Source organism: Acanthochromis polyacanthus, chromosome 14, assembly GCF_021347895.1.
Source record: "Acanthochromis polyacanthus isolate Apoly-LR-REF ecotype Palm Island chromosome 14, KAUST_Apoly_ChrSc, whole genome shotgun sequence".
NCBI classification, from domain to species: Eukaryota; Metazoa; Chordata; class Actinopteri; family Pomacentridae; genus Acanthochromis; species Acanthochromis polyacanthus.
The window spans coordinates 7200014-7224645 of record NC_067126.1 but is presented as its reverse complement, the minus strand read 5'-3'; the positions used below and the strand labels follow the sequence as shown (position 1 = coordinate 7224645).

At 38.4% G+C, this 24632-nt stretch overlaps 1 protein-coding gene across 2 annotated transcripts in view; it reads right to left on the bottom strand.

The window, feature by feature from the left end:
- Positions 1 to 24632, bottom strand: part of LOC110959571 (abl interactor 2-like) — a 63578-nt gene that overhangs the window by 12345 nt on the left and 26601 nt on the right. For both annotated transcript variants that reach the window (XM_051958840.1, XM_051958841.1), the window contains exons 3-6: positions 16792 to 16968; positions 14371 to 14388; positions 10567 to 10670; positions 766 to 918 (exon numbers count right to left, since the gene is read on the bottom strand). In XM_051958840.1, the coding sequence (XP_051814800.1) occupies positions 766 to 918; positions 10567 to 10670; positions 14371 to 14388; positions 16792 to 16968 (452 nt within the window). The remainder of the gene's footprint in view (positions 1 to 765; positions 919 to 10566; positions 10671 to 14370; positions 14389 to 16791; positions 16969 to 24632) is intronic.

Sequence of the window (24632 nt, the reverse complement as noted above, 5' to 3'; positions counted from 1 at the left end):
ACACCAAGAATGGAAGCAAAATAAGCTGAGAAAGAAGAATGTGCTGATAGAGTAAAGATGTGTTTATCTTTAACATATGTGTAAGTCTAGTTTGGGAACAAAACATCTGAACATCATGATCATTACAGGTTGTTATTAAGCTCACACTGTTTTTAACCGTCTGAACCCCAAACCCACCAGTGGGATAAAAAAAGCATAATTTTAAAATGAGGACACCATTTTTCAGAGCGACAAAACTTAAAAAAACAAAAAGAATTGCCAGATTGTTGTGGTCCTTGAGCTACTCATTTATGTTGTGCCAGATAACGTGAGCTTAAAAAACAAGATATTGAATCATAATTACATAATTATTCTACATGTTTAATTTTTTAAAAATGCACCAGATTCTGTAAAACAAATGTTAAGTTCTTGCTCCTTGGCACAATTATGTGTAGCATTACCATTTTCCCAGTATTGTGGGCACTTTAAAAGTTGTACATGGTGAATTTCATATTTTGTATTAAGCTATTTTCTGCAGGACTTTAAGTTGTGGTGAAAAATGAGCCTACAGTGACTAAAAATGCCCAGAAATTGTGTAGGGTTCAGCAGGTTAAACCTTTCTAAATCTGTAGTCCCAAACTAGACGTACTGACATGCTGAATATTAACCTTTTTCAATTTAAAAGCATAAAAGTAATTTCAAAAAGACGCGTTATGTCCATGAGAGTGCAGCTAGAAGCGCTGAAACCCCGTTCTGGCGGCCACGGTTACATGCCGACCCGACTACCTGTACGTTCGGGGTCGGTGGTTGAGGGTGGCGGTGCGGGCCGGACTCGGAAGCTGTCCGACGGCCATACTGTTTCTGGTGGGGCTGGAGACATAATCATTGGGCACCACAGGGGGGCGCACTGGCTCCAGAGTCCTGTAGGGGGAGTTTTTCCTGCACATGCAAGAGGTAAGGATGAAGACAGGGTTAATGGGGAGATGGAGGTTCTGGTCACAACAGGTCCATCCCAAAACACAAACACCATGTCCAACCTGTTAAATAGGAAGACATGAATGAGGTTACTTCAATTCATTTGCACTTTTAATTATATATTATTTTTAATTACCGTAGGTATTGTTTTAAATAAGGGATATCCTGATCTGAGTCACTTATTTAGTATTTGTTGATACCGAGTCCCGATCCGATGCCATTTTTGCTGGTAATACACACTTTAAGTACATTAAAGTTACTGTACGAGCTACCTCATGTGCAATTTTATCTTTCATTTTGTTCTTATGTGTTGCATTCTTATTCAAATTTAGATTTGATTTTGTCTTCAGTCTGTTTTGTGTAATGAGGTTTTTTCTAAGGATTTAGTGCTATATTGTTGTATCCCGCTAATCCAAAGGGCTGCTGAACTGCTGTTTGTTGCTGTTTATGAATGACAATAAAGATCTATTCTGTTCGATTAAAATCAATCCAATGCATATGCTTGACAACTCACTGACTCTGCAGTGCATTAAGAAAAAGAAAAGCTTTTCTGCATTCAAGCTGGTCATGGACATTGCTGTGGTAGTACGCTGTCTGAAATGTAGTGAGGGTATTTGTGGCTCCACAAGCTCCAAAAGAAAATCTACAAATGCCCCAAATGTACACCAGCGTTCAAAAGTTTGGGATTACTTAGAAATCTCCTTATTTTTGAAAGAAAAGCATGTTTTTTTTCAATGTAGACAGCATTCTATTCATCAGAAATCCAGTCTAGACATTGTTAATGTGCTAAATGACTATTCTAGCTGTAAAAGGGCTGATTTTTAAAGGAATATCTCCATAGGGGTACAGAGGAACATTTCCAGCAACCATCACTCCCGTGTTCTAATGCTACATTGTGTTAGCTGATGGTGTTGAAAGGCTAAATGATTAGAAAACCCTTGTGCAGTTATGATAGCACATGGATAAAAGTGTGAGGTTTCACGGAAAACATGAAATTGTCTGAGTAACCCAAACTTTTGAATGGTAGCGTCGGTCAGAAAATGTATCGTCGATCAGCTGTAGTACCTGCTTACGCCACCAGGTGGAACCTCTCACTGTTTAACACTGCAGCGACCAGATGTCGCATCACTCGGACTTTGAGTAGCATCATGATGGCAAGTAGAAGCATTATGGGAGTTTAGTTAACAATGAGCACCATGACAGAGACTTCTGTGATGTTTAATGGGCTCCAGTCAGAGCTCATATGTTTAAAACAACTTGGACAGCATTATTTAACTGGATTCTTTGGAACATCTGCAGAGGAACTTTTTAGTAATCTTGCATTTGTATCCCAACAACACAAATATGGAAGGAGCAGAAGTCTTCTCCTTTATAAACACCACTATAACATTACTGACAGATAAGATAAACTTTATTGATTGTCAAAGTTCCTCATGAGGACAATGAAGCACATACCTAAATTTTCTTCACACACAGCTGTTATATCGCTTTATGAAGCTATGTAGTAACTAGCAATTTAGATTTATAAACTGATTACTTTTTTTGAAACGTCTGTCGCTGTACTAACGTGCAATTTATCTGCAGGCAGTTCAGCGCTAACCCAGCTGCCTTTTACAATAAATGTTAATTTCCTTGTTGCTATTTCACTTTTAATAGTTAGTCACCCATCTGTTCCACCCATCTAAATCAGGTTTTTATATTTATTCTTTACACATTTAGATTTACAAAGCAAAACAAACTTTTGGGATATATTAAAAATCCTCTTTTTTTCATGTGAGCAGCTAGGAAAGCAAGACGTGACCAATTAACCAACCTAAAACAGGTAAGAAAAGTGATATTTATTAGCAGCAAAAGCTACTACACCCAAAAAATACAACATATGTTGCAGCCTGGAAAAAAAAGTCCTGCTGGTATGCTGCAGATACTGTGTGAGATAGAAAAAGATCACTGCTATTAGAACTACAGTGTCTGAGCTTTTTAGTGAGGCTTTATGAAATAATTAAGGTCAATGTCGTTAAGAAGCCACAGGAGGGCACTACAGAGCAGTCAGAGTATTCTATCAACAGTCTACTCTAAAAATAAAAATAATTAAAATTAAATTAAGTGTGACATTTAGTAATCACGCCCGATGTGCAATTAAACACGCTTCTGCATTAAAGATGAGCTGGTTTTCGCCTCCCCCCTGCTGCGGGAGAAATGAAGAAATCTGTTAAGGTTATGTTTAAAGGTCAGGGAGTATTTTTAGAGAATTACAACTCCTGCAGCGTTGCAAAACTGCAGAGAATAAGGACAAATAAGGGGAACCAGAGAACAAAAACAGCCCCAAAATCAGACTGGCGAGTTTGAGACCTCCAGGGGGAAGATTTCTCCCCAAATCAGAACAGAAAAATGTCAGTTAATGAAGCATAAACATAACGGTAGCGTCAATGCAAACGGAAAGAACGCAGTTACAGAATTCTTTAACAACATTTGAATGGCATAATGAGCATGCAGCCTAAGATAAATGATCATTTCTGTCATGTACAAAAAGGAAAGAACTACAAAAAACAACAACCAAGTCATTTTTTACCTCCTCCTCAGTAATAATCATATTACTATTATAATAATCTTCTGTTTCAGTAAAATCTGAATTTTAATTCCATCTGGAGTTACATCCTTTTAATTTAAAGTGAATTTCTTTCATCAGATCATTGTGACATTTGGCTTTTCTTTCAAAACTGAAGATAAAAGACAAAAAAAACTGAGCAAAACATGTTAACAACAACAGAATTTGACAACATAAAGAAATTATAAGCTGTTTTATTATATTTAATCCTATATTTTGTTCACATTTCGTCAAACTGGTCAGTAAAAGTACATGACAAATAGTATTCAGAATGTCTTCAAATATGGCCAAACCGAGTCAAAAGTAGCCAAAACTGACAAAAAATTACCAAAAAAAAACTACAAAATTTTACTAAATGACAATTTATTTTCACCAAAGCTACCTGGAACATGGCCAGAATTGCTCAAAATATTCCCAACATGACTCAAAAGATGTTTCTTTTTCTGGTTTTCATCATTTCTAATTAACTTTTATGCCATTTTTTGTATCTTTCTGTGTCATTCTGTGCCTCTTTGTGTTATTTTAGCATTCCTTGTGTCTTTTTACTAATTTTGTGTCCCTTTATTGTTATTTTTGTGTCTAATTTCAGCATATGTTGTCTGTTTATTCATTTTTTAAATCAGTTTAGCTTCTTGCTGTTCTATTTTTGTCTTTTTTGCATCTTTGTGTGTCATTTTCATCACATTTTAGCATCTTTTTCTGTCTGTTTTGTGTATTTTCTTTGTTATTTTGACATCTTTGTCATCTTACTGCAATTTTTTGTGCCTCTGTGCTATTTTTGTCTTTTTGTGCCATTTTAGCAACTTTCTGTGTCATTTTTGTACGACAAATGAGGTATTAGCAGCTCCTGTTAGTAATGCAACCAGGATGTAAAGGCGGCTTCTCTCCCTAAGAATCTTTTCTTTATGGTTTTTAAGCAGATTTACGTCTCGCTGAATGTCTATTTCGGATCCTGTAATTTCACCAAGTTTGAAATCCCGTCTGCAATGTTAATCCCATCGGAGTGGTGCTTTAGGGCCGAGGCAGAATGTGAAAATTGTTTCGTGAGCGTTGTGTGAATGTGCGAGCGTTGTCAGAAGGCTTGTTGACTTGCAGCGTGTCGCCAGCTGACTACTGTGTGTTTGTTCCTCGTCTCTGCGTGAACACTTGCACTGGTGTGTGTTGGCGAGGACAGACGCACTTGGCTGCTGACCACAGCTTAGTTCCAACCAACTGCTAAGCTGCTTCTGTTCGCTCTTTCTTATTAACACTTTCTCATCTTCTTCTGCACCACATCGGCCTGAATATAAGACTGCATTAGGTTTGAAAAGAGGGCGTCGTCTTATAGGCGAGGACTGATTTAAGTGTTCATAACATCAGTGCGGTTTCTGAATGAAGAGAGCTCCAGAATAACAACACGGCCTCCTGCACAGAGCATTGCATTAAGGGTTATTGGTAGCCTGAATGTTGTCCTGCTGGGCGGGGTCCAGCAGGGAAACAACAATCCTGCTATGATATATAAAGGTTCGGGGTACAACAGCCGGCTAATCAGCAGGATACGGGAAATAAGAAGGAACTCTGACGCAGCTAGCAGGAGGACGGATGATGCTAGTCCAGCTGGCTGCCCAAACATAAACATGCAAGGGCTGGAACAAGTGTTATGCCATGAGAAATCTTAAATAGTGTTGGTAAAAATGTGATGAGATAAGAAGACTGATAGCACAAATGTCAGTCTGTTAAGCTACATTCTGCAGCTGGTTAGCGTAGCCCAACAGCACCAGACTTTAAAAATGTACAGCTATAAATCTTGGAGGCTAAACTTCTTTTGTAAACAGACAACATGATGGACGAAGGATAGCAGCCAGTGGACCGGCATCCTGAAATTAGTGTTGTTGTGAATCCTTATCAGAAAATCTGCAGACTGTAAAAGCAGTTTGCATTTAAACTAAATTATAGACAACAGTCAGCAGCTGCCTGTGCAGAAATCAGAGATGATTCAAGTCTTCTCTGTTGTATCTAGGCTGGTTTTTCTCCCTCATAGTGTTATTGCTGTTTTAACTTCATCCTATGATAAGCTTAATAACTAATTTAGCTTGACAGGGCTCAAGACTGCACCCAAAGCGACCAAACCATGCTGGTGGAGCCAACCGAGAAAGTTGGTGTCACCAGTGCTGCCAGTGGAAAAGTTGAGGCCATCAGTGCTGCAGTGAGTGGGTTTAGTTGGGGCTGAGCCTTTTAAATGAGTAATTTATAAATGTCTTGGCAATAAGCTATCAGTTATGTTTATCCAGAAATGTAAAACATTAAGAGGAGGCAGCTCTCATGCTCCTTTTCTTGGAGTTTTAATGTCAGAAACTATCTGCATCTAAGCAGCAAACATTTGTCTAATGTCACCTTTCTCCTGAGAAAAGAAGTTCACTATCAATAGTGATTATTTAGCTCAGCTTTTAGGGTGGAAACTCAACAAACATCAAAGCAATTGATTAAAAATTTAAATTTTGAGCGAAAACTGAACGCAGAGATTTGTGAGTTGGGCCTTTAGTCTTGAGCTGAAGTGACTGGCTGGCTTTGGATCCATTTTGATTTTGAATTCAAGTAAATCTGTGGAGATAATTATAATTCAGATCCAGGATCGTTATTCTGCCTCAAAAGACTGTCATGTTGTCATCTATGGTTAGATCGCTCATCCTTAATAGAGACTATTTCTGCAGCAAGCAGTGACTGCCAGAAGTCAGTGGCTGTGTCCGAAATCGCATACTAACGTACTACTCATACTAAGTGTGACGTCAAAATAAGTATGTAGTGCGTTCACATTCGATAGTATGAAAAGACTGAGTACGCGAGAAATACCCGGATGTATACTATATCCGGAAAATTTTTAAGTATGCGCGGTGACCACACTAGTCATACTCAACCGCCCCATAATGCTTTGCGAGCTACCCACCGAAATGCAAGCCTCCGCGGGATATGTGGCCGGACCGGGGCGATTTTTATTTTATTTTATGTGGTTAAGTAGTCATCCTAATCACCCCACAGATTTGAGAAATAGGCGTTTTCTGACCAACGTTTTAAATTTGTCAGACGCCTCACAACGTGCTACTGAATGCTAGCAGCTAGTTGCAGCAGCTCGCTTTGCATACAGAACAAGTAGCAGCTACCTCGAGTAGCCTGCAGCTACAACTGAAACGATTCGCATAATCTGGCTAATAACTGCATGAGGAGTGCCGGCTTGAAATTGCCACATTAATTATGCGACTGTTTGTTAGCGTAAAATCGACCTGAAGCCGGCATTCAGCCGAGATATTTGATAGCCGTACTTCCGGTTTTTGTCGTCGGAGGTTTGAAATGCATTATGGGAAACGTAGTAGTATACTACAGTGTGAACGGTCGGCATTCTAATCATACTTATAGTACGTAGTATACAGTATATACTCATTGAGAATGTAGTATGTAGTACGTTAGTATGCGATTTCGGACACAGCCAGTGTTTCCAGCCTTTATGCTAAGTTAAGCTAAGCTAACAGTCTGCTGGCTTTAGCGATGGATCATATATTCTAGCGTGCAGCAGATGTTTTCAAACTATGAGGCAGAGGAGTGAATTAAGCAGAAAGATATAAAGAAATCAAAGAAACAGTTTGAGGTGAAAGTTACAGGTGCAGGAATTTAGTTGTAAATTCGCTGCTCATCAACAGTTGCAGCAGCTGTAGCACACTGCTAACGAGGATATCACTTTAAAACAATTAGCGCCTGATTACTGCAGTTTGCATTGCAAACCGCACTCCTCCACGACACATTAGACAAAGCTTTAGATTCCTTGTAACTCACACTTTGCAAGGATATGATTATCTCTGATTAGAAATCACAGAGAAAAAAAAAATGCTATTTAGAGCTGCAGAACTTTCTGTGAGAATCCTGATGTGTTTAAGTTTCTTCTATAATCAGAGAAATCCAGTCACAGTTGCTAAACGGTGCACTGAAAAGAAGACCTGTGAATAGTTCATTCAACACACATTTAACAGGGAGAATTTGACAAAATCTAAACATATGTAGGCTAGAAATAAGGTCAAGTTGGTGTCCATGGGTAACTAACTGACTGTAATATTTAGAGGGAAGGGGAGGTTGCATATAAGAGTATGCTGAAGGGGTAGACATGGAGTCCAAGGGCTGGCCAACAGTACCAAACTTTAAAAAACTATTCCTTTAGCTTAGCTTAGCATAAACACTCAAAACAGGGGGTAAAAGTTAGCTTGGTTCTGTCCAAAGGTATCCCTTAAAACTCATTAAAAAACAATTATATCTAGTTAAATTGGTACAAAAACCACAGTTAAAGATGGGCAATCTGGACGATGATATAACATAGATGATCCTCATAATAAACCAAATGAATTCTCCTAATACACTATGTTGTTGGAGGGGTGCACATGGGGACTCAGTTTTGTCTGAGGGCTGACCAACAGTACCAGACTTCAGAAATGTCTTTTACACACAAAATATCACACTGTTCTTTTAGCTTAGCTTAGCAAAAAGACTCAAAACAGGGGGAATTGGCTAGCTTGGTTCGGTCCAAAGCTACCTCTTAAACCTAATTATAACTAGTTTAATCTGTACAAAAACAAAAATGGAAGTTACAGGTGGGCAATGTGACGATAATAAATCATAGATGATCCTAACAATAAACGTAATGAATTCTCCTAATAAACTATGTTGTTGGAGGGGTACACATGGGTGCTCAGTTATGTCTAGCACCAGACTTTAAAAATGTCTTTTGCACACAAAATATGACACTAATCTTTTAGCTTAGCTTAGCATACAGGGATGGGATCAGCAAGTTCTGATTCTAGCGGAAAGTTGTTGACGGGGGGCGGGGGTGTGTGTGCGGCGCGGCGACTTCCAATCGCTGGTCCGTTTACAATCGTCGTTAACAAGCTATCGTTAACGTCGTTACCATTAACAAGCTATCGTTAACGTCGTTACCATCGCGCGAGAGTATCAGCGACAATAAAGTGTTCAAACTTGAAATGAAATCTGCGGAAATCCGCGGATCCACGGTAAATTCCCATCCCTGAAAAAAAGCGGAATTCCGCGAATTCGCGGAAAAATCACATCCCTGAGCATAACAACTCAAAACAAGGGGGGAACCGCTAGCTTGATTCAGTCCAAAGTTCCCTGTTAAAGCTTATTATCTGGTTTAATCTGTACAAAAACAAAAATGGAAGCTGGACAATCTGACAATATTCTAACAGAAGATTCTAATAATAAACCTCACAAATTCTCTTAATAAATGTACTGCCTTTGTTATCTAGGGTGTTAGATATAAGGGTATGCTGGTGGAGTCTCAGTTTCGGCCAACAGTACCAGACTTTGGCACACTACTACTACTCTTTTAACCAAACATGAAAAGTGGCTTTGGAGCTTTCACCAAGGAAAAGCTGACAGAGATGGAGGTTAGAGGTGAAGATCAGAAGAGATGCAGTGAGAGAGGGAGAGACGGATGGAAAGAAAGCGAGGTGGTGAAAGTAAGATGAAAGATAAGAGAAAGTGAAAAGGAGGTGAAGATGAGGAGAGGGAGAAGGAAGGAGGGCTACAGCTGGGTGACCTAGATGTTTGAGGGGAGAGAACACAACAAGCTTTCACAACGCATGACGTTATTCCTCTGAGCGCTGCGTTTCACTGTGTGTGTGTGTGTGTGTGTGTGTGTGTGTGTGTGTGTGTGTGTGTGTGTGTGTGTGTGTGTGTGTGTGTGTGTGTCTGTGTGTTATTCCCCTCTGCCGGGTCAAATCTGTAATAAGCTCGCCGCAGGATACTCCGTCCTTCCACAAGAGACACACAAAAAAACGCACACGACTCAGTTTAAATGCGGCGCAAAAATCAACACATCAGCCATCTGTGTGGGCGGATTTGTCTCTGAAGTTGAAGAAACCTGTAAGATGCCACTTCAAACAGGCATTCAGGACACAAAAAGACACAGCAGGGATTCACCGATGTGGGATTTTGAGGGCCGATGACGATTATTGGTAATCAAGAAAGACCGATAACCATTATTTGGACCCAAAATACATTCCATGTGATAGCAGAGAACCTGTCATTCATAACTAGACTTCTTCATTAATAACAGTGACTATAACTGAATATGTAAAATAAGAATAGGAGGGATTAGCCCTGTTAAACTCACTGGTGCAGAAATTGTATTTATTTATACATATTATTATTTATATATTTACATTTTTTGCTAATTTTTCGGTCATTTTCTCAATATTTGAGTTAATATAATTTTTTTTTCTATTTTGTTCGTATCTTTGGGTTTATATATATAAAATTATTGTTCATTTTCTATTCTATATTTGGGTCTTACAGGGTTAAATGATCTCCTCTGCTCAGTTTGTCTCCTGCAGTTACATCTGCTGTTCTCCATTTTATTTCTCTTTCACTGTTTTATCACTTTTATTGCCCACTAAGGTCCAGATCTTAAAGCTTTAATAATTATTGCTTTCCAGACTCTGTTTCAGGTTAATCTGTGACTGCCGCTGGCCGTTAGCATAGCATTAGCCTCTGTGAGAGATGCTAATTTCCTGCTTGAGAGACATTTCTGAGACCACAGAGTGACAACAGAGAGACAGTGCACCTGGTCAGACCTGAAGTAGAGCATTTAATTTATCAATAATCAGTCACTAAAAATACCAACGTCGACAATCAGGAGAATGCCAAATATCGGCCATGTTAATCAGCCAGGTCGATAATTGGTCCGTCCTTAAAACACAGGACAGAAAAAGGAAAATCCACAATGTACACTGAATAAATTCACTTACATGAAACCATTAAAACACAAAGGATCAGTTCAGGTAATAGACAGACAGACAGAGATGACATAACAAATCTATGAAAGAAATGTATGATTCTTTTTTGAGACAATGATTCCATCAATGAAAATTTTGAGTTACTGGAGTCACTGGAAACTCAAGACTGCCATAACATATATGTTCTTTACACGTGTGTGGAGGCTTTTGTTCATGTGCAGGGGTGCTACCTACCCTAAGATGCCCTTTCCTGCCCTCGGAGGGCTGGGCGGTTTCTGGGTGGGAGGGTTGGACCTGGACAGACCTCCTCCTAGCTTCATATTCTGCTGGCCGTTCACCTGTGGAAACACACAATGCTGAAGGTTAGCACTCGGCTCGACTTGTCTTACAAAAAGCCCAGAACCTCGTTATGTGATTTCATACTGATGACCCATGAAATCCGCTGCAAATCAGCTTCGACCCACAGAGTTCTGGACTCTACAAGGTGGTGTCCTTTGGTATCATTCATCAAGATGTTAGCAGCCAAAGTCCTGGAAGTTTTGAGTTGAGTTGCCTCACATTGGACTCATTCCAGTGCCTACCAACACCATCCATCCATTCTCTATACACCGCTTTATCCTCACTAGGGTTGCGGGGGGTGCTGGAGTCTATCCCAGCTGACTCGGGTGAAGGCAGGGGACACTCTGGACAGGTCACCAGTCTGTCACAGGGCTACATATACAGACAGACAATCACACTCACATTCATACCTACGGGCAGTTTAGAGCAATCAATTAACCTCAGCATATTTTTGGACTGTAGGAGGAAGCCGGAGTACCCGGAGAAAACCCACACATGCACAGGGAGAACATGCAAACTCCATGCAGAAAGATCCCAGGCCCAGGCCGGGATTTGAACCGGGGATCTTCTTGCTGCAAGGCGAAAGTGCTAACCACTAAATCACTGTGCAGCCCCCGACCAACACCTTATTTCTGAATTATGATTCTTCAAAACTCCACCAATGTCTTGTAATATATATAAAGAAAACATTAAACCTTTCTATTACTTTTAGTAGGTGCACTGTAAAATAAGAAATATTAAAGACACACACTTTTCTCATGAAGAAGTGTGTATTCACTGTCCTATATTTTTGTGGTGATAACTTACATAATTTTTTACATTTACAGCTCTGAAATCTTTCCATTCACTGTGGGTTAATTTTTTAATATTTTATTTACCTCTATGGAAACAGCACAAACACGAATTTAAGTAGAGAAAACTCATCAATGTGTTTCATCAACTGTGGCAAAACTATATTGCTATAAACCATAAAATCTGGAATGAATATGTACAATTTTTTTTAAGTGCCAAAAGGTGTTCCAGATAACGGGGAAAAATGGTGGCTTCAAAAGCTATAGATTTTAAACTATTTACATTTTTACAAGCTCTACAGACTCTGAGTTTCTTAAACTAACTGATGGTTGAGTCAATTATGGCTTCTCAGTTGCGTAGAGGAACTTGCATGTGATTTTTGTTGTTTTTTGCAGGATCTGGTGCAAATAGCTTATTTTTGTCCATTTTTTTTGATTGAGACATGCAGAATAAACCGGCTTTGATGAAATGTCACCATTTTAACTTTAGATTTGGTCGTTCTTCCTGAAGGAACTGTAGGAAAACCGTCCAGTTCAAGTATCGACGATTACACTTGTAGAGTTTCTGATAAATGGTGTAGTTTTGGGACTGAAAAAATGATAACATACCTTTAAAACAGACTGCTGGCTTTTACGGTTTAAATGGTTAATAGTACACGTCATGTGCAGTTAAAGCCACTAAACATCCTTCTGTGAGTTATTCATCATTCACTGGACATTGTAAAAACAGGGAGAAAGCTGGTGCAGAAAGAGGTTAACAATAGCAGTTTGTTTTTTATTTTCAGCTCACTGTCATGGGTTGCTCTGTGATCATGGCAACCAGAGAACCCACACTAAGAAAAACACTGCAGGAAGTGGGATGCTGGCATCACAGCATCCTGAATTATACACCTCTTCACCAGCAGTACATGCTAATTAAAAACAGCTTTGGAGTAGCGTTAGCTGAACTTGCTATATGACGTGTGTGATAGTGTTGATCATTTATCACACTTCAAACTGTAAACTGTTCTGTTGTTTCACACAGTAAATGCAGAGCAGGTTGTTGTTGATTAGAGATGTTTAATTCAATTTAATTACAGTTAATGATCCAATTGATTAAAAACACATTAACCGATTAGGAAGAAGATGAAGGACGTGACAAAGGCAATCATGACAAATTCTTCTGTGAAGGTTAATGGTTACCAGTCAGGAAATCAATTAACAATGCATCTAAGCCAATGTAGTGAATTATACAATCTGAGTCATGTTATAGATTGATTACTGATTGGTAATGGTTTTGATCATCAGTTAAGAAAATTGTTAAAAATTCACATCCCTAAAAAATGTCACTCGGCCATTTCTTTTGGTATTTATTGATGCTTTTGTGGGGATAGTTTACTGTTTAATACTGTAGTGACGACTGAAGCTCAGCTCATAAAATGCAACCATGACAAATTGATTGATTGATTGATTGTAATGATTAATGGTTACCGTGGTGTCATTTCTCATAGGAAGGGACAGTCTGTGTGAATAGTGTTATTCTTCATCAATCAACACCGCATCAAAGCCAATGTAGCAATTTATATCATGCAAGTCAGGATATTTATTAATCGATTATGACTGATAACGCCATTAATAATCAGGTGGGAAAGCTATTGCAAAATTTGCATCCTTAATAAAGCGTTACTGGGTCAGACTGGTCATTTCTTTCATTCCTTACTGATGAAACATGGGGCTGCACTTGCTTTGCATGTCATCATATATGCAGCGGGCCTGTTTGGTTTTTTTTTTTTGCTTGTTTGTTTTTACTTTGTCTATAAAACTGACCAACGCATTGACTTGAGACATTTTCATGTTGTAAGACTTATTCCTACTTAGCCCTTAACAGCATTTCCAGTTTTGAGTAACTTGACAGACAAATGTTGTCATTGCAGGTTTAAAGGAAAATGAATGTGACAGCCTAATGTTAAATCACATTTACAACACAGCTACCATGCATGGAACACTGAAGTACAGACGATCATTATGTGGCGATCAGCGTACGTTTGTCCATCTGTGTCTGTGAGCAACATTAGTCAAAAAAAGGGCTAACAGATTTGGATGAAATTTTCAGGGAAGGTTAGAAATGACACAAGGACCAAGTGTTTAGATTTTGGCGGTGATGCTGCTTATAGTCTGGATCCATGGATTTGTTAAAGATTTCTGTATCGTTGTAAGATAACGGCACGGCGTCACTTATCAGGACTTATCCATTGGCAATGATACAAGGAAAAATTTATTAAATTGTGGGAGTGTTTCTGAATCCCATCAATTCCCGCCGCCCGCTACAAATTTAGGTCATGTGATTTGGTATCCGTACATAAGGTAGACATGCATAACACACGCCTGTGCTCAGTACAAGGTAATTATTTATTACAGATTTCAGACGTCGTAAATGATACGACTGAGCATCCTTGGTGGAGGATTGCACTCTCTTAGTGCTTTTCTTGTTTTTGTTGCTTTAGTCAAGATATTTTACTGTTTAATAGTTTTTCAACCAGAGAAGGAGAAGGCAGTCACTCAAACTACAAGCAGTTCTGTGTTTGCAGGCAGAGAGCATTGTGGGAGTTGGCTAATAAAATGCAACCATGACAACCGTGACAGTTAACGGTTAACGGCCAGGAGATGAAAATCTGCTGGGATATCGTTCTTTTTAACCATTTAACAATGAATCTGAGCCAATGTAGTGAATCACATCATGAGTCATGTCATTGATTAATCAATTACTGATTAAAAACACTGTCAATCATCAGTTAAGAAAATGGTTCACAATTTGCATCTGTCAAGTCATTTCTTTTGTGTTGCATTTGTAACAATATTTTCTCCCTTCAGTTCCACACAACAGATGAATTTTCCTTGTATTGTGTGAAGGAGTGTTGCGAATCCTTACCTTGAACCTCAACAACCACTTAACGCGTCAATGACAGCAATGGGAGGAAGAAAAGAGGAGAAAAAAGTCGACTAGAGATTAGTGAAAGTACAACAGCATCATGCAAACATGATTAGAAACAGAGCTGGAATAACAAAACAGAAAGAGACTCAGATTAGACAAACAGCAGACAGGAAAAGATGAGCAATCTGCTGTGAAAGGATGTGAGGCAGCTCTAACAATGAGAAGTGCACTTCAATAAATAATTGCTAAAACACAGCAGCTAGATAATTAATGCTACTTGTCCCACACATGGGCTTTGTGTAGTTTTACAAGTGTGTAGTCTACATATATTTAGACACATGGTAGGTAGAAGTTCAACACACAAACATGCACATTTTGATCATGCTGTGCTTGTTGTTATTATTTGTACTATTGTTTACTATTTGTGTCACTGTATTCTGGTAGCATCTGTAAATATCTGCAAAACATCAACAAAAACGCAATTCAGAGACACTGATAACCTATAAAATGATGCAGTTTTCAAAAATACATAATTCAGAGACAGGATTACATAAGTCCAGGTCCGATGTCTTTCCACTGGATACGAGTTTTAAAGAGGATTTTTAAGATTTGCTGATCACTTTCAAAGCACTTCATGACTTGGTTCCCAGTTAAATCTTTGACTTTTTGTAGCACTACAAGCCAACATTGTTATTATTCGTATGATTGTTTTCTCCTTTGAGGACGATATTTCTGTTAAATTTGCTCAGGAAAATATCACTCCTCGTAGCGTTTTTTTAATGTTTGCACCAAGATTCTTGCTATGTGGAGTTGACAGCCTGCAACTCAATTCAAAACCTATAAAATGATGCTTTTTCAATAAATAATTCAGACACAGAATTACATAACTCCAGATCTGGTGTCTTTTCACTGGTTTTAAAGATGATTTCACTTTGAAAGCACTTCATGACTTGGTTCCTGGTTATACTTCTGCAGGCCGAAAAGCCAAAACTCTTTGCAGCTGGAGACAGAGTGAACTAGAAGCACATGCTTTTATATGTTGTATGTGTGTGAGTGCATGGCTGAGTATACATATGAGCAGATATAAATACTTCAAATGTGTAAGTGTATATACGGATGTGCATATTCTCTCTGGAGGTTTGGAATTTTGCCTGAAGGTTCACAACAGGTACGTGAGCGATTATCCCACTGAACGATTAAACTCTCTGAAATACAAGTCAGTTAAAGTATTTATTAATATTTCATCTGCTTAACTGTTGTCCTCTCATAGTGCTAAAGCCCACGTGTTGTAAACCAGCCAGGTAAGTGGGACGGATGGTGTGTTGTAAAACTAGCACAGTTTGATTTCACTTGTGAAAATAAAAATAAGGTTGTATGTAGGTTGTATCAGAATAAACTGGCATTTAACCACCTGACTAGAGCAATGTGCAATGACATTTAATACAAGCATGTGCTCCAAAAAACTCTAGTGAAAGCATTTTCTAACTTACAGACTATTGTGAATTTTAATTTCTATTTAATCAAACGGGAAATTAGGGAAATTTTGAACACTGGCACATACAAAAACTGGAAAAGGAAATATTACAAAGCATATTTCTTAGTTATAGTTTGCTTAATCCAATTCATTAGACATCCCGTTGTGCTTTCAACATACATTTAATTGTTTATTTTGTTGTCATTTTAATTCAAATTTTTCATTTGAATTGGAATATTTAGATTTTTTTGGGTGAGTATTTTATTCTTTTTTTTTACACATACTTTGACACATACTTTTTTCTAATAGTAATAACTGATAATTGGTTTTAACTTTGCTTTCCTTCAGAATATTGTCTTTTAAAGGTGCTACATTCATGATAATCTCAATCATTTTGATCAGTACTGAGATCACGATTGTTTATCACAATCATTCATAGATTTTTAGGGACAAAATGCTTTTATTGCACTAGTTTTGTTTGCATGTTGTGCAACATTCCTGCTGATATACAAGTATTTGCATCAAAATAAGACTTAAAATCATCTTAGTTGTAGGTATAATGTAAATAACACTGTAACCAAAACTCCTCAGTTGCTAAAAATCTGCTTAGCGATGGGAACTAAACTTTGCTGATGTTCCAGATTCTGGCTATGGCAGACACTAGTGATGCATCAGTGCACAGAGAAGCCTCCAGTCTCCAAAATAAGCTTGAAATTAGTCAAAAAAGGCGTTCTAATGTCCTATTTACCCAACTTGAAACCAACTGATTTTATCTAAGCAGACTGTTTTGTATGATCAATCAAGCAGTTGATTCTGTTCATTTATTGTGGGAAGCTAAAACCGTGATTATCAATAATATTTGATGCCTAGTTCTACGTAAATAGAGCTTACAGTTTTATTACTATTGTTAGAATTCACCCTGACGTTTTTATCTTTCTGCTCACCTTGACTCCGTGTCCAATATCGTCCAGCACGCTGTAGTCGATGGGCTTCCTGATGTAACGCACCGGCCTCTCGGGATTCGCCGGAGCAACGATTTTATGGGAGCGTGTTGTGTTTTTGTTGGTGGTCAGGATGCCGATCTCCCGTCGAGCCACCTTCTCCTTGTGAATGTCGACGGTCTGAAAGGAGAAAAATGGGAGTGAATATAGCGACCGAGTTAAACCACTGCAGGTTGAGTTAATAACGATCACAATAAAACATAAAATACAAAAGAACTAATGAAAAGAAGAGGCATTGGGTTGATAATGTTTGATCAATCCAATCTGAAATCCATTTATACTCAAACTCTTTACACGGAGAGTCTGCAGTCCTGCTCGTTAAAATGTAGGCATGCAAAGGCCATTGTTTGTAGTACTGCAGATTAGTCATTTATCCAAAATTCTGCCCAAATTTTGTGTCTGTGTGGTAATTACCCTACAAGGCATACTTGGTAGCAATGTTCATGTATGGAATATGCAGATACAACCTACTTAGCATGTCTGGAACAGAGTGTGGACGTCTGCGGACAAAGAAGTGGTACAAAAACAACAACTACAGCTGTCCGTGTTTGCATCCGAATAAGACTATAATCATAGCTTAAAGTGCTCAGAGTGAAAATGCTAACATACTGCCTTTGCCTACTGAAGCAGCTTCATAGTTACAATGCTCCAACGGAGGTTTCTGAAAGGTTGAGACTTCATACTCTATAACACAATATAGTAGCTATGATATAATGTGACTTCTGTGAAATATGTGATACAGAGTAGGTGACCATAGCACGAGACTTCTGGAGAATTCAGAACTTCCTAAACCGTTGATGGAAAGCATGTACAAATCAAAGCAACTTCAGAGGCAAATAGAGCCAATCTATAGCTTCTGATGAGGACTTTGAAAGCGGACAGTGGACGCATACGCAGTTTTATTCATACTATAACAGGTAGGCGATCGTTTTCTCTGTACCCCTCATACTGAAAACAGAAAAACACACAAGACTCAACAGGATCTTTCTGAAAGGATGTGATTTTGTGCTTTTTACAGAATATAGCAGTTACAGATTGGAGTGTAGCACTGTGTAAATTTTGTTGGGGTATGCTGAGCACAGTGGGCGCAGGATTTCTGGAGAATTTAGAACTTCCTGCTGTGTTTGGGAGCCATGGGTGGAAAGCATGTACAAAGCACCTACAGCAGTCAACTGCTTTACCATTACAACTCTTTAATTATGAATTCTAAAGTTTCTGTTGATGGAGAAGTTCCTCACAGAGTCACTCATCAAAACAAGCATTTGTTTACAGCAACGTTTGTTTTCCTCGGCTCATTGCAATGCTCGTGCAGGCCAATGCAGAGTTTTATAAATGACTGGATTTAAATCATACGTTCCCCCTGCAGGCAAGCATGAATTTGCCTTGAAGATGTTAACTCTGCTAATTAGCAGTAAACACAAAGACTAGCTGAGAAAGTTGTCAGTCATCGTTTGACTTAATGGATCCCCAAAGTAAAACACTTCATGTTTAGGTGAACATGAGCATCTGAACCACATTTCAAGATATTTTACTGCTATTCAATGAGCCAAAAATAATGTTTGACAGAAAAAAATTAACATTAATTTACAGAATGTTTCTCTGCTGAATGAACCTGTTGGTTTAACAAGCTGCTGATGTTTGTAAAATAACCAGAGTCACTCTTTAAATGCTTCCAAGCTGCACATTTCTCCTTTTAATACATCAAAACACCTGCACAATTCCTCAACCTTGAGCAGAAAGCCATAGACTCACTGATATTTTGATACGAAAGCTTTCTGGATGGCTTCTGTGTGTGTTTTAGCTCCACCACAGTGACAGACTTTAAATCCCTTTTGTTCTGGATGTGCCATTTCTGTCAACATTTGACTTTGCGGTTCTTCCTCATAGGAAAGTAGCTTTAATTAAAAACTTGGGGCTGCAGCTGACTATCATCTGAAACAATGATCATCTTCTGCTGCCGATTCATCTATCATATCGCTGATAGAAAGTCTGTAACTTCTGAAACTCTGCAGTGATGTCTTTCTTTTATTTTCTCACCGACGGCTCCAAAACTCCAAATTTATTCAGTGAGAGAAACACATTTCACATTGCTCTGTGCTCTCACACTCAAAGAAAGCATTTGAATATGGATGACAACCTGTTCTTCAAGCCTGCAGTCAGGACGACTATTACTCATATTTTCAGTGGTGCATTACAGGGGAATTTATATTTAGATACAGGTGGATTTACTGTTTATCTACTGTAAATTAGTTCTGTTTGGGTTTGAGACCGTCTCACAAACGAGATATACAAATAGGTCACTGGCTTTTATTTTCAGTCTTATTGGATATTTTCTAAGCTAAAACAGTGGTCAGCAAGCAGCAGACTCAAGATCTAGTCTGGACTCCAAGGTGTTTCATATTGAAATGTTAATAAATACCATTTTAACGACATTTTTTGACAGCCTGAGTGGTTCGATCATGGATGAACTATTTGCCCTGCCTGTAGCGAGAAAGAGAAACAAATGAAAGCTGTAGAAAGTGCTACAGTTAGCACACTTTGGAGAAAATTTCCTGCAATTTCTAGGGCAAAGATGGAATAAAATGTGTGCAAAGTCCAGCATGATTAATACTTAACAGCTCAACAACAGTACAACGAGCATTTTGTTGATTATGGGAAACAATAAAAAGCATTTCAAGAAGTTGCTGAATATAATCTTTACTGGGAACTAAACAATTAGATTAACTGTTCTACCGTTAATCTATGTAAATCCTTTGCGATACTTTTTCTTCTCTGCTCTTCTTAAGAACGGCTGAGGTGATTATTGCTGCTTATAGCTTTGCAATCAATCATTAAAAACTGCATCAGTGATCTAAATTGAAATGTGGTAAATAGCTGTTTTATTACAAAGCTAACGAGCATCACGATGACACCAGTGTGTGTGAACTTACAAAAACAAAAAAAAACCCAAGATGTACGGGTGTTTCAGCGTGGTGTAAAGTACATGAGCTTAAAAATTACGATATTATGATGTCAAGGTCTGGACATAATAGCCCCACGCCTGACAATGTTCAATTTGGCAGACTTTTATTTAAAGTGTTGATTATTGACTGAGTTAAGTAAAATCTGAGCTCATGGGTAACATTAGTTTTTGAGTAAAAATTCTTAAAGACGGTGAAGTCATGTTGATTTTTGCAGGGCATGGTGGTGGCAGTATCATGCTGTGCATCAATGTTTAAAGAGCCATAACGTGAGAAATAATGTAGCTGGAGTCCTGAAATTTTGCAAGTTCATCTATATGCACATCTAGTCTCCAACAGTGAAACCCTGCTTTGATAGAATAATAGAAACCAGTTACATGATGGTGCAAAATCGGTTGAAAATATCCATGTTTCTGTCTATTCTGATATTCTACCAACCATAAAATCTTCATTTTTCATCCTAAGAGGCAGAATTCTTTCCCTGTGACTGGCACCAACAGGGGCTTTAAAAATGTAGAGTATGGTGCCAGCTATGATTACAAAAAATGAAATAATTTTTCCATTTACGGCCAATATTAGGACAATAACTGAGCCGGTGGGATGCTGAAACCACTCTGTCTGAATTGGAAAAGTTTTATTATATTTATGCTGGGCTAAAAGAAAAAATCATGGTTTTCCAATTCATAGTGCTTCAAATAATTTCATGTAAAGTGGTAATTTATTTATTTTTCCTCTTAAAGTATGCCTCTGACTGGCACCATACTCTAGCTACTTTATTTCTCAAGTTATGCCAAAGTCAACATGACCACACCCATCAATATAATTTTTTATTCAGAAAGTTACAACACCTGTGACCAAAAATTTAGCAAGTTTTACTTAATAACATACGTATCCAGAGGATTAAAAAAAAAAGGTGAAATGAGGTGGAATGACCCAGTGGGTAATAAAGTCTAATTTAGAATCCAGCCTGATGTGCATATTCCTAGAATTTAAAGTACACATTGCTGCGGCACAGACATAAACAACTGCGATAGATCAACATGGTCATAATATACCATGTTTAAAAAGCATATTAACTTGTGCAATCATACTGGGCAATGCAATAGGCCATAACTGTGTCTGGATTTCTGGAATTATTCTGCTAATCTAGCTATATGTTGTTATCTCCTTTTCATAGATCTACCAATCCCTGTATAGACTCAAAAGCTTCCAACGTCATCTTTCTCTTCTGAGTTGCTGTATTTTCGGTAAAAGTAACCGTTGTTCCACATTTATTAGCCTCAGCTCCAAAATAATCAGCTTCGTTTTACCTGCTATTGCTTGAAGAACACAGAGAAACTCAACACATTGGCACAGAAATCCCAACGCTAATTAGTATTTTGGATTTTGAACCAGCATTTTTAGAACTTTATCACTCGTGTAGGTTCTTCATAGATTCAACAAAGGAGTGTAAATCAAGGTTAAGTGAACAGACTATATCAAGGTCAACTTTGAAAGTGGTCTGAGTCTGGATAAACTCTGATCTGACCTGGAGTTGGTGAATTTGCTGCAAAAGTCTGATCCCGGACTCATAACTTACAAGAATTAAAGGATCTGCTGGTAACAACAAGAATTACTTTTACTCAAAGACTGCCTCTAGTAAAAATCCAGCTTTCTACCTAGTTAATGAGTCTGTGTATTTTATAAGCTGGAAGACACATCATGAGCACAAAAAGCAGTCAAAACCTTGGCTGAACATGTCCAACTTGAAATTGAAGTATTTCTTACACAGCACAGACGTATACAGATTCAGATATTAGGAGTTTCATACGTAACAAACCTAACCTGCACCTTCGTTCTTCTTCAGAATTGGTGGATTTTCTCTATTAAGTGACTCAGTTCTCTGACACATGCTGTATCTATTTACCTACTTATGTCTATTTTATTTTTTATTTGCTTAACTTAGTCCCTATTGGGAATGACAAGTTGAGTACTTCCTCTTATAAATGATCCAAAACAAATTCTTTACATAGACTTAACAATACAGGCCTCAAAGTTGAAATTAAGTGCTCAACTCCTCCAATATTTCTTGCTATTGTGCAACCAAGAGTAGTTTTATAATATCTGAGCAGTAAAATGTTTGGAGAATGAGGTAAGAACTTCACAGATCCACACAAATCCAAAGCAAGCAACAGTGTAGAGTTACATCTGAGCCATTTCCAGGCATGAAGGGATTATTTTTCACTAAAAAAAATCCAAACATGTAACTCTGATACACAGAAATGAGTTTCTAGGGGTTTAATCAATGACTCTTGGTTCCAGATGCACCTGTAGAGTCCAGAGTAGTCAAACGTCCAACAACATATTAAGCAGGTGGTCAGAAAATAAATACAAGTGAACTTTGCACTGCTTTAGTAAATCACTGCTCACTTTCAACCACAGTACTCCATCAGAAACAGAGATACTTCAAATAAGAGCAAATGAAAACAGTACACTCATGTGGTCAAATGTCAACACAGATAATTATGAGAGACATGTAATGGATTTATAAGAGCAGCTGGATGGTATGTGGTTTAAGAGAGTTTGGGGCCACTAACTGTACATTTATAGTACAAACCTTTTTACTTTTTACAGCCTAAATCGTCTGTTTTAAATGAGACGGAGCATCTGGTCGGTGCTACAAGTGCGCTTCATGTTACACGACTGCTGCAGCTGGACATGCAAACTGCATTACAGAACATCATGTCAGTGCGATTCCTTATGCGAGGAGCCTTTGCTGCATGTAGCGCTCCGCCTAAATAACAGATGCGACTGTGTCTCGGTGAACAGAAAGCGGTAATTATGACGTGCAACCACAGCCTGACCTGACATAACAGAGACAGAAGCATCTCATTATTTCTGTATGCAGAGTATTCTGATTATACTGATTATTCAGAGGTCTGAGGAGGAGAATGGACCCTCTGTAGCCCTGAAAACTACCATTTCATTCCTTTTGCGCACACAGATTCTGCATAAAGGGACTGTTTAGGATTTCGGTGAATGAAAACGCGTCCTTTCCTACAGAAGTGTCGTCTGAACAGAGAGCACTGAGCGACTGTCAGCGCTCCCTTTTGAGCCATCCCGAGTTAGTCGAGGAATATGAATGTGTTGGACCCAGCTGCAGAGCGAGATGTGTGGGTGCAGAGTGTTGTGTAAGTCCGATCGCATCACCGCTGATGCCTCGCGATTACTACGCTCCTGGGCACGATCGCACCTTCAGGTGGTTTTATGTGACTGACCAGCTGACAAACACAAAGAAGAGATGTTTGCTTTGTCTCCTCACATCTCACACTGAAAAGAAAGTGGTGAAATTTTAGATACAATCAAACAAATAATGTAATTTCTTGAATGGGGTAATAAAGGATTCAGACAAATCCTGCAGGAGAAAGCTGGCTTTCTTGTGGCTGTCAGAATCCCCTCTCAGTTAATCTACAAAATCTGAATGTGCCGGCTTCATCTCCCTGCTCAGTTCTCCGTAAAAATCGTGACAGCAGTCTTACTAGGTGGCACAAATCTGAACTGAATGCAGATAGACACGCACAAGCAACATATTTGGAGGTGTGTGAAGCAATGTGGGCAAAGATGTTTCCACATTTCAGCATCAATATTTGTCCAAAACATCAGGCACAGTTTGCAGCTAAAACACCGACAAGGTCACGTCTATTTCCAAACTGAATGACTGAGATGAAGACAGAGCCTGCAACAGGTGACGTTAATGAGACTCAATAATGAATGTAATCCAGGAGATAAAATAAGATAGAACTTCACTAATCCCAGAGGAAGGTGTGTGGTTCACTTATTTATTATTATTAGCATTTACTTCTTCTTTTTTTTTTTTTTTTTACAGCTTTTACATGGTATTTTAAAGCTCTTTTGCACTGATGAGGACTGAGGGCTTCAATTTCATTCATATATACAGTGACAATAAAGATATGTTGACAATGAAATGATTGAATTTAGGAAATAAAGTGACAAATACACTCAGAGAAACTCTAAAACTCTGCCACATGCAGTCAGCTTTTCCAAAACGTTAACAGGAGCTGAAGTTTAGTTTGTTGCTTCCAGCTGTTTAGGACTATTTCCTCTGAGTTTATTAAACATCAGCGGCAGCAGACAGCAGCAGGATCCATCTTAAAAGTTCATGAGAGTTGCACATATTTTCATACAAGGAACAAAAGTAGTAACTTCATTGACTACTTATGATCATAAATGATCCCCAGCATGGAGACAGGACTGATCAGGATCTAACAGCAGGTCAAACTGTGGGCTTTTCATCACACTTTATCATCTGTTAGTAAACCATTAGTTACATCATAGTTGTCCCCAGGTTCAGTCCTGAATTCTATCACAGCTGTCAGAATATTTTTCTTTTACTAACTTTTAAGATGCTCATATGGATTTAGCTTCTGTTTAATGCTGCAGGTATTTAATAAAGTCAGAGGAAACACTCTTGAACAGCTGGAAGCAACAAACTAAACACTGTCTGATATGGAGAAAGTGTGACCTGCTGTTAGATCCTGATCAACCCTGTCTCCATGTCAGGGATAAATAATAATTACAAATTATTGTTGAAGTTACTGCTGTTGTTCTACATGTGTAAAAGTGCACAATGTTCTCTTTATGTAAACACTCATATGGATTTTCCTGCTGTTTAGTGCTGCAGGTATTTAATAAACTCAGAGGAAAGACTCCTAAACGGCTGGAAGCAACAAACTAAACAATGTTCTTGTCTGATCAATTCTGTCTCCATGTCAGGGAGAATTTATAATCAAAAGTAATTGTTGAAGTTACTGCTGTCGTTCTACA